Consider the following 10327-nt stretch of genomic DNA (forward strand, 5'->3'; position numbering starts at 1 on the left):
ACTCCCCGCGCCACTTTTTCAACGGCCGCGAAGACCCCGGAAGTAGATCGCCCGGTAGCGGAAGCAGGTCTCTGAGACCGGAAGCGAATGTACGGCCAATATGGCGTCGGCGGCGCTGGCGCTGAGGACGCGGGCGGCCGGTAACGGGACGCCGCGGCTGTTGCGGGGCGAGGGGTGCCGGCGGAGCGGGGGCCCTGCAGGGAGCCTGGGGGTGGAGGCCGTTCTCTGCGGAGGACACTGGGCGCGGAGTCGGGCGTGTGGGAGGGCCCACGAGCTTCGAGGGGCGGCTGTCACCGGTCACGTGACACGTCTCGGGCGGCCGGCACTGGCTGGTGGATGGGTTGGGGGAGTACGTGTTCTTCCTTTGCCGGACGCGCCAGTACAGCTTCCCTGGCGCTTGGTGACTTGGGCACCTCGCTTCCACTTCCTGGTGTATTTGGATCCCTCCATCTATAAATACTGTACATTGGTTCCCCCCTCCCCCCAAATAACCCGCTCGGTCTCTGTGCTAGACTGTGGTTCGGTGTTGGGGATCTCAGCAGAGAAGATGAAGACAGTCTCTGTCCCCCCGACCGGTTCTTTCTAGTGGAGAAGCCAATACATAATAAGCACGTACACAAAATCGTTTTAAATTGTGACACGTGCTGTTAAGGAAAGCAAAAATACGTGTGTGTGGGGGGTGTCTTTTCTGGGCGCGGGGGGTTGGTGATTAGGGAAGGCCTTTCAGGAGGTGACATCTAAGTTAAGACCCAAAGCACGATAGGAGGCCTAGCCCTGTCAGAGAATGAGGGGCCGGAGAGTGACTCACGCCAGTGTTACATTTTGAGAAGCAAACAGCTGCTCTTACGTGAATTTAAAGAGGGTTTTAAGAGTGGAAACGAGGAAACCAGATGGGAAGCTGAAATGGGAGCCTTGATGAGAGAGGATTTCCCCAAGATGCTAGTGTCAGTGAACTTGGAGGGAAATGGTGCGTGGTTTTTAAGATCTGTTTGGGAGATGGAGCCCAGAGTTTGCTGGTGAGCTGGATATGTGAGATGAGCCAAGGGAAGCGATCTGCAAGGTCTTGATTTCTTCCTGAGCAACTGCATAGGTAGTCGCATCATTTACTTTGAGGTGAAGGATGGGGAGTAGGCTGAAAGGCAAAGATTTATGAAAGAGAAAATGTAGGTAAAACAAAAGCCCCATTCGTCAGCTTAATAAGAGGATGAATAAATGAATAGGTTTAAAGGTAGATAGATCCCAGTGCTGGGTATTTAACATGTCTTTCTGAGTATTTATATCTGGTCCTTTGCCCCAGCTACTCTCTGTGCTCATTGAAACTTCAGAAACCCGGTTTCAGGAACTCTGAACTTGTAGGCTCCGGGGACTCACAAGACTTCTCTAAAGACTCTGGCATAGCCCTGGCTGTGTCCGGAGACCTGAGAGCAAGGACTGTCAGCCCTGTGCTTGTCATATAGCAAGGGGCTTCTAGCTTGGTTAGTGTGAATTTTAGTTCACTTCCTTTTTCAAAAGTAAATGCCGTTGAGCATTTCGGAATGCATATGGGGAGGTCAGGTTGTCAAGGGCAGGATGTCAGTCTTCGCTAGGACCTGTGCTGGATAGGCTTGCCCAAGAGAATCTAGCCTTCTGAAATGTCTGGGAGCCTGTGGGAGCCACCCTCAGAGAAGCTGCCCTTTTTTGTTTACACGTATCTGGTGTGCAGTGGATGGGTGGATGGCTGAGAAAGTGGTGGGTGAGGCCAAAGCAGGACCCTCTGCCTGGGTGTCCTGTTGCTGGGCTCTGTGGTCTGGCCCCTCCGCAGTGCCTGGAGCTTTGACGACATGTGGTGAGTGAGGCTGAAGCCAGCAGCTCTGTGGTGTCCTCTTGATGGCTTACGTTTCTGTGGTGTTTGTCTCTCCTCAACAGGACTGAATGTGTCAGGACCCAGGGCACATGGTGTTTATTTATCTTCCATGAATATTTCACTACCCACCACCTCCCCTGGCCACACACACTCTTCGCATGAGTGCATACACCCTGGACAATACAAGGAACGACTTGTCCCCTGCCGTGGGAGAAGGCCAAGGACTTGCAGACACTCCCTGAAAACCAACACAGTCAAGTGGCATTTCTGCTCACATATCTTCCTCCCCTCCCCTGCCACTGCCCCCCTATCACCTCTCAGCTTAGCAGATGGCCCATTGAGGCAGAGGAGGAGTGTTTGGGAGCCTCTCTGAACAACTTTTCTGTTCTGTCTGCAGTTACAACCCTGCTGGGCCCCCCTCAGACTGCGTCTCTTGCTGTCAGATATGCATCCAAGAAGACAGGCGGCAGCTCCAAAAACCTGGGTGGAAAGTCACCAGGCAAACGCTTTGGCCTCAAGAAAATGGAGGGTGAGGGTGTGCCTTGACTTCCACTTCCCACCTGCCCCCTCCCGTGCTGTCCCCAGCATTCCTTTGCAGAACAGGAAAACCACGCACACTCCTGGTCCTCTGCTCTGCACTTAGCTCGCCAGAGCACTTGGTTCCAGATTCCAGATGCAGAGAAGACCTGGGGCAGGGAGGGGGTCCTGAGGAAGAGCAGATAGCTGTGAACCTGGGCCACGTGACTGGAGAGAGAAAACTGGCAGAGGGAGACCCGGAGCTGCTGCTGCATGAAGAAATTGACTTTGTCCAGGGTCAGGCTTAGAGGTCGGCGTGCGGCACGTGGTCCGGGAAAGCGAGGGCCGCTGTGTTTTCCCAGCAGTTAGCTGTGCTGCCCCAGCACTGGGGTCCAGCGTCAGTGTGCTTGTGGACTTCTCTTTTAGATCACTACGTTCATGCCGGCAACATCCTTGCGACTCAGCGCCACTTCCGTTGGCACCCGGGCGCCCATGTGAGTTGCTCCGTGGCCCTTTCCCCTTTTTTCTTTCCCAGGACCACCTCTCTGTGCTCCTAAGCATGATAGTAAATAACAAAACAGTTGCGTTCATTGGGTACTTATCAAATGCCAATCATCATTTTGCTTCCTGGGCCTGCATTATCTCGTTTCACCCTTAGCCCATCCCTGTGATGCGGTAGATGGCACCTCCATTGTCCAAATAAGATGCCAGAGACTTAGAGAGTGGAGGGGTCCACGTGACAGAGCGTGGGTTCATGCCAGGGATGCCTGACTGCCGGTCACTGTGCCTTGCCTTGTGTAGCAGCAGCCTGGTTCTCTCGGGTCTCCTTTCTAACCCCCACCTGTTGGAGGAGGAGACGCTTAGTGATGTGAGATATTTTTTGAATCTGGGGAAGCTAATTCCAGTGTATTCCTTTTTCTTTCTTTCTAATCGCTGTTTTGCACGAAGTTAATAGATGGCTGAAAAAGATAGTTTGGATTTAATAAATACAGCGGACGTGCAAGAAATCAGGTCTACAGCAGGCAGGGATTTCAGCTTCAGCAAGCTGGGATTACTTTCTGACGTAGGAAAGATCTTTGTCAACGCAGATCGGTATGAGACTCTTCACGTTATCTTAAGTGTTGGTTTGGTTTCCTTTGGAATCCGTTTCCCCTACCGCCCCTGTTTTGGCAATTTTAGGAGGCACCGAAAGACTGATAGTAGCCAATTCTTATGTCAGAAATGCTAATTTGTATGTGAATTGATTGTACTTGCAGGAGCTTTGTCTTTTAGAACTTGAGACATTGGCTGTGTGGCTGTGTTAACTCTTGGGACTTGCCAAAGTAATAACAGCGACAATAACAAAAGCTAACGTGTTTTGAGCTAGGCAGTATTCTGAGCTCTTAATGATGAACTTATTTAATTCCTCGAGTTGACCCCGTAAAGCAGTTAATATTACCCCCGTTTTGCAGATGAGAAAACCCAGACACAGTGAAGTAACACAGCTCGTCCGGGTCACATGATAGTAGGTAGTCGTGCTGGGATTTGAACCAGGCACTCTCGCTCCAGGGCTCATTCCTTTAATCAGAGAAATACTGAGTACCGTGTTGCCAATCTCAAGCTCTAAAAGAAAAATGCCGAAATACATACAGTTTACAAACCGTGTATGCAACTCGTAGTTTATTTAGTTTATTCTCTGCTCATAGTCTTTGCCCAAAGAACAGCTAGAAATAAACAGCTGCCCCGGCAGGTGAGAGTTAACCGAGTTGATGCACATATCAGCGGATACCATTGGTACTGCTGTTTTGTTAGTGTACGTGTTGCCATAGATATGGCCTTGCTCTGTCCTTCCCGTGAAGCCTGAACTTTAGAGATCACTGTTTGGATGAAAATATGGCAAACGTGTGTTTACTCTGACAACTCCAGTGCTTTTTCATTTTAAGCGAGGCAAGCTCCCAGGGGCAGTGATTAGGGGCAGTTTCCCTGGGCTTGGGGTTTGGGGATTTGTCTGGTGTGGCTTCTGGCCAGCTGCACAGACACGGGTCCAGATCCCAGCCTTTGGGGACGGAGCAACCCCGTGGATTGGCTGTCGGAGTTTTTGTTTTCCCCCTTCTGTCCCAGGGTCGGTAAAGAAGTAGAAGTCAAGGAAGTACCAAGCAGTAGGAAAGGGAACCCAGGGTAGAGCTTTCTGATCTCCCATTTGGGCCCTGGGATGGACCACCTGGCCGTCGGTCCAGCTGACTGGGTCTTTGTGTTGCAGGTGGGGCTGGGGAAGAAGAAGTACCTCTATGCCCTGGAGGAGGGGATAGTCCGCTACACTAAGGAGGTCTATGTGCCCAGTCCCAGCAACGCGGAGGCTGTGGACCTGGTCACCAGGCTGCCCAAGGGTGCTGTGCTCTATAAGACTTTTGTCCATGTGGTTCCTACCAAGCCTGAGGGCACCTTCAAACTGGTGGCTATGCTTTGAACTCCTGGCGAGGCCGCCGGACAGAGACTGGAGCCCAGGTGACAGGAGAGGATGGCAGCAGCAGAAGTCAAGTGTTGGCACGACAAGGTCTGCTGAGGACGTCTGTTTGGTGGTGATTGCAGAAGACTCTGAAGTGACTGGCTCTTGGGAGACCTGACCTGGGGCCAGAAATAAAGTGTGCTGGAGTCATGAGTCTGTGCTGTGTGGGGATAAACCTGGATGGCGCTGCTTGCTGGTTTTTTGGCCCTTACCCACGTTCTGTAGTGTGCACCACGGAGCACCCTCAAAGCAGAGTGAGGAAAAGAGAAGAGGGGAGTGTGTTTGAGAAGGGATTGCTTTAGAGCCATCTCCCCGAGGGGAAGGAGGAGGAGAGCTTGTGCTTGAGGGTGTCACTGCTCCTTCTCCCCCAGGAACCCATCCCAGGCCGGGTCCTGGGGGGAGTAGGGGTGTGGGGGAGGGGCCGTAAAGGAAGCAACATGGTCATGTCCTCTCCTCGAGCCATATTTGGAGGGAGCTGGGGCTGCAGCCCCAGGAGTGGCCACGTGGCCAACCCCTGTCTGACTCTGTGGGTCCAGCGTAGAAAGTCCCCATCTACCCTGGAATACCCAGGTCCTTTCACTGATGAGGCAGAATGGGTGACAAATGGGCTGCTTTCCATCTCCTGGGGAAAGACACACGCACCTCACATCCTTTTCTGGTTCTTGATCTATCACAAACCATAAACAGCAAAGGATCTGGCTTTAGGAACTCAATCTGGGCCTGGACTGGGCTGGGGCCTTCACTGTCAGTCCAGCCCAAGACCTTAGACGCTTGGCTTCGAGTGGCAAGGCCAGGAAGAAAGTCTCAGCTGGGGCAGAGGGCTGTCTTGGCTGTTGGGGGTGGGCAGTTTGGGCTGCAGCCCCAGCAGGGCCTGTAGAGTCCAGTGGCTTCTTTCCAAGGACTCAGCCCTGCAGGCAGGAGCTTCAGGGACCGGGGGCACAGAAGCCTCCCAATCTAAGAAGGTCTGCCTTGAACTTGTCACCTTATTTTCTCAGGACACGACCCCGGATTCTCTACCTCCTGCAGATCCTTGGCAGAGGTGGCCCAGGGTTTGTTGAGGTTCACTTTGGCTTCCTTCTTGTGGGGGCTCACGTACCAAGGCCCAGCTGGGGGAGATGGCTGGAGGTGTCTCTGTAGGCTCAGCACCGTCCCTGCCAGTCTTCTGGAAAAGCAGAAAGGGGCAGGATGGAAGAGGGTGTTCCTCCTACACAGTGGTGTTTCCCTGAGCAGAGCAGGTGTCGCTTCATGGGATGGATGAGCAGAGCCGCAGTTCGGTCGTGGTGCAGGCAGTGACCTGAGGGCCTCGCCTCCTCATAGCTTGGTGACAGCTGAGGATAGGAGAGTAAAGGCTTTAGCCATTTCCTGACACACCAGCCTCTCCACCCGCCCGTACACACGTCCTTTTCTTTTGGCTTCAGCTTTCTGTGTCTCCTCTCCCCTAGTGATGTTCCTTCCTGGAGACAAGCTGAGTCGTGGAGCTGTTGGCTGCACAGAATCCCTTCCGCAGGAGCCTATTCTGAATCCCAGGGCAGACCCCCCCTGGGCTGGGGTCTGCCATCCTTCCCTCCACCCGAAGAGGTGAAGTGGGGCCTCCTCTCAAAGCCTGGGGCTCTCCACCAGTGACCCCTTCCTCATCCTGGGCTCTAACTGGGCATTATGTATCAGTAATATGAACAAAAGCTCAGTTGTCCAAGGCACCTGAGGTTAGGAATGCCGAACATTCGCCTCTCTGCAGGCCCAGATCCCGAAGCGCCGTGCAATCAGCTGGTGAACCTGCTGCTGCTGGGTCTTCTTTCGAATACTCTCATAGCTGGGCAGGCGAGCCAGCTGCCACAGGGGCAGCTGGTAGCTGCTGGGAAGCCACGCACAGAATAGCCCTGTGACCAAGAAAAGCTGAAGGGGGGCAGGCAGGCACACATGACCCTTTAGCTTCCATCCAGACCTTCCCCAGGGTGAGTCTGAGATTGGGGTACCACTCGGCCTACGCTCCCAGAAGTCTCTAGGCATCATCCCGTCCCCAGCCACCCTAAGCCCCTGGCCTGACTTCAGCCTCCCCTCCCTCGCCCCCCCCCCCCCCAACATCTCTCTGCTGACTCCCGGGTGACAGCCCCAAGGATCCTCCCTCACCTGTGTCCCCTGGGAATCTCAGCAGCTTCCCACTGCCTGGACTTTGCTAGGGTGTCCCGTGGTATGGAAGCAGGGAGGGTGGCAGTCCTGGGGAGCATGAAGGATGACTGAGTAAACTCAGGATTTGGGGTCAGCAAGCAAGAGAGCAGAGCCCAACCCCTTCTGTCCCTATGGCTCTCTCCCCTCTAGTTGTCTCCAGGCCAAGGCACAGAGCTCAATCCTCTGGATTTCAGAGATGCACCCAGTGTAGAGACCCCAGTCCTCTCTGACCACTAGCTCATTCTCACATGGTCTGGCAGCCGGCTCTGATGACCTTTGAGAGTCAGAGAAAGCCTCCTCCTCCTGCCCTGGGGAGGTTGCAGGTCAGATGATTCCTTTTGCCCTCTGTACCTAGGCTCCCATACGGTATCCTGTCCCTGGGGAGCAGCCTGACTGTAGTCACCACCTCTCTGCAGTGAAGGCAGCGCTCTGGGCTTTCCCCTGGGAACTAGGGAGAGGGTGGGCCTCCAGTTGCTTGTAGAACTGGGATGAGACCACTGTCCTCACCAGCAACTCCCAGCACTGGGTCCCAGTTAACAGTAACCAGGCAGGACGCTGACAACGTTATTAACCTTTTCCATGCTGATGCTCTGGCCCCAAGGGAACCCAGGCTGGGAGTGCAGAGTCCATAACGCTACCTCTCCCCCTGCCCCCAGGGGCACAGGTCAAGGGTCCAGCCTGGACCTGGCACGCACAGGCCCACCTCACCTCCCCACATTGGAATCCCGCTCCAGAAGTTTAGTAGGGTTGAGCTGGCCAGTCTGACATCAGCTTGACAGGCAGGGGAGACTGGGGTGCGGGCAGCTCCCTTTTTGCTGCTGCATCAACCCCCTGCGGGCAGAGATTTATTTAGGAGAGCCATGTAGCTTTATCCTGTCTCTTTCTTCAGTTCGGGGAAGTGATGTGTGTAAGGAGTTTAGAGAGGGACAAACTTGAGGAGAAGGAACTTGTGGCACCCTTAGAAGCTGTGAGTCTGAAGGGAAAGGGGAGGACTCCAGAGCCTGAACTCTGACCCCAGTGCCCAGCCCCTTCTCCACCGTGACAGACTGTGGCATCTCAGAACTCGGCAGGGAAGGGACTAGCCATACGCAGCATTCTTCCCAAGTGGCTTGCCCTAGGTGACCCTATAGATGAAGAGGCTGGGCTTCTGGCCTACAGTGAGGGGTCAAGGGTACATCTGATCCAACCCTGGGACTCACCAGTGGCTACAACTAGGACGAGGAAGGAGGCTATTGCCCATGGTGGTCTCTGCATGCAGAACAGCAGTGGCAGAGGGGTGCCAAGACAGGGCATCGGCCTTGAGCCACCTTGAAGACAGTCGGCAGGGCCACAGGACTGCTCTGTCACCAGGCCACCCCCAGCCCAGAAACTCTGGCCCAGAGGAGCAACTGCCCAGGGTATCTGTGAGCAGGTCTGCCCCTGCTGGTCCCGCCAGTACGGTGCCAGGACCTCCTGTCCCACAGAGGGCGCTCCCCTCTGTGGACCTGGCAGCCACCAAGTCCCCTCTACAACCTTCAGAAGGGGTTTTGGCAGGAATGGGCTCAGCTTCTTCTACACCCCATGGCCAGCCAGGGGAGCTCCAACTGGCCCAGACCTCTGTACTCCTCCGTTCCAGATCGCCTCGCAGGAACTCTGGCCCGCCACTTCCCATTGGCCCGGGTAACTGGGCTCCGGATGCCAACTGGCTGTCCTCTGGTCTCCGCTCCTGCCTCTAAGGGAACGGAGGCGTCCACGGTTGCTCTGGAAACCGGGCATGGGCCACAAAATACAAAAGCCTCTCTGCAAGGGATCTCCCCCCTCCTTCCAAAGGAATTATCCCAGCAGCCTAGGGGTCCAGCCTGCCCCAGAAGACCCCCACCCCCACCCCGTCCACATCCCGCCTGCCCTGAATCCTGATCTTGACCCCAGGGGCCCCACCAGGAGAGGATTTCAAAGAAGCCTCAAAAAGCCCAAGCCTCCAGGTTGAGCTCACCCTACAGACAGATGGGGGTGAGGAACACGGCAGAGAAGCTGCACTCGCTCTTGCCTCAGTGGTTTGCACAGCAGAGAGGACAGGAGAGGAGAGCTGCCTTCTGAACCAGCCCAGGTCCTGCGATGCTTCCAGCTCAGGCCAAAGCAGGCCCGCCAGAGCAGTGCGGGTGGAGCTGGCCTGCACATTAGAGTCTCCTGGGGGAGGGGCGACTGCTCAGGTCAGGATCTTCGGGTTCATGAGTTTGAGCCCCGCATTGGTCTCTGCATCGGTCTCTGCTCTGAAGGTGTGGAGCCTGCTTGGGATTCTGTCTCTCCTCTCTGACCTTCCCCCGCCTGTGCGCACAGGCGCTGTCTCTCAAAATAAACACAATCTCCTGGGGGAGCTTTGAGCCCATACTTTCCCTGGGTTCCCTCCTCACACCAATGAACTCTGAACCCTCAGTCAGGATGCCAGGCCACTAGGCTAAAAGTGCAAACTCAGAACGCCCACACCCGGGGACAGTCCGGAGTAATAAGTAACAGAGGGCCTGGTGTGATGGGGTGAGTGTGGCAGGGGCCGAGATGGCGCTCACGAGTTAAAGAGACAAGACTTTGGAAACTGTTGCACTAAGCCTAACAGCGGCACAGCCCGGGTGAAACCTGCCTGCTGGACGGCAAGTCCTCAGCCAGCAGAGCCTCACGTTCTGACCCTTACTGCCTGTGCGTAACAGGCTGGACCCAGTTAGCAATTTTTCTTTTTATCGACCTGAGAGTCGGTGTGAAAAGAAAAAAAAAAATTCTAGAGAATCGGAGGGGAGTTTCAGATGTTCACAAAAAAAGCAGCCGGAAAAAAAGTCATCCTAGCCCCTAACCCGAGCACTATTTCCTGGGAGATCCTACTGTGGGCTCCTTCCTGGTTCGCCGCCCTAAGGACAGCAGGGTGTAGTGAGTGGTTCGGAGGCAGGAGGCAGGCGTCTGTGAGGCTTGCTGCCACCACCTGATAGCTGTGGGCTCGTCATTCCAGTTTCCTAATGTGCTACATGCTTCATGCAGGTAATAAAAGTTCCTGCCTCACAGGTTGGGGGGATGCCACAGGACGCCGCCCCGCAGGGTCAGCACGCGGGCTGCAAGCACAACCCCAGGGCTGTTCCTGGCGGGCAGGGGTGCCCTCTCCTGGCAACTAGGAAAACTGGGCGTGAGGCCGTCTAGGCAGGAACTGAGCCCTTTGTCCCCAGGCGTGATGTTAGGACGGTTTTAAAGGTCTGAGAAACCCTCGCTCCTGCATTAAGTAAGGTGTGAGGGGCTGATACGGAGCCCTTGCTGACAACGGCGGGAGAGTTGGAGGGAGAAAAGCCTTGGGCAGAGGA

At 55.0% G+C, this 10327-nt stretch overlaps 1 protein-coding gene across 2 annotated transcripts; it reads left to right on the forward strand.

The window, feature by feature from the left end:
- Positions 1 to 32: 32 nt before the first annotated feature.
- On the forward strand, positions 33 to 4997 carry MRPL27 (mitochondrial ribosomal protein L27). Of its 2 annotated transcripts, none has more exons than XM_043584111.1 (4): positions 33 to 140; positions 2241 to 2372; positions 2786 to 2853; positions 4599 to 4997. In XM_043584111.1, the coding sequence occupies exons 1-4, from the start codon at positions 101 to 103 to the stop codon at positions 4803 to 4805; spliced, it is 447 nt and encodes a 148-aa protein (XP_043440046.1). In that variant the 5' UTR covers positions 33 to 100; the 3' UTR covers positions 4806 to 4997. The 2 variants fall into 2 exon arrangements, with proteins under 2 accessions (XP_043440046.1, XP_043440045.1); XM_043584110.1 differs by lacking the exon at positions 33 to 140 and adding an exon at positions 265 to 1825.
- The last annotated feature ends 5330 nt before the right edge of the window (positions 4998 to 10327 follow it).

The sequence above is a fragment of the Prionailurus bengalensis genome, chromosome E1 (genome assembly GCF_016509475.1).
Source record: "Prionailurus bengalensis isolate Pbe53 chromosome E1, Fcat_Pben_1.1_paternal_pri, whole genome shotgun sequence".
NCBI classification, from domain to species: domain Eukaryota; kingdom Metazoa; phylum Chordata; class Mammalia; order Carnivora; family Felidae; genus Prionailurus; species Prionailurus bengalensis.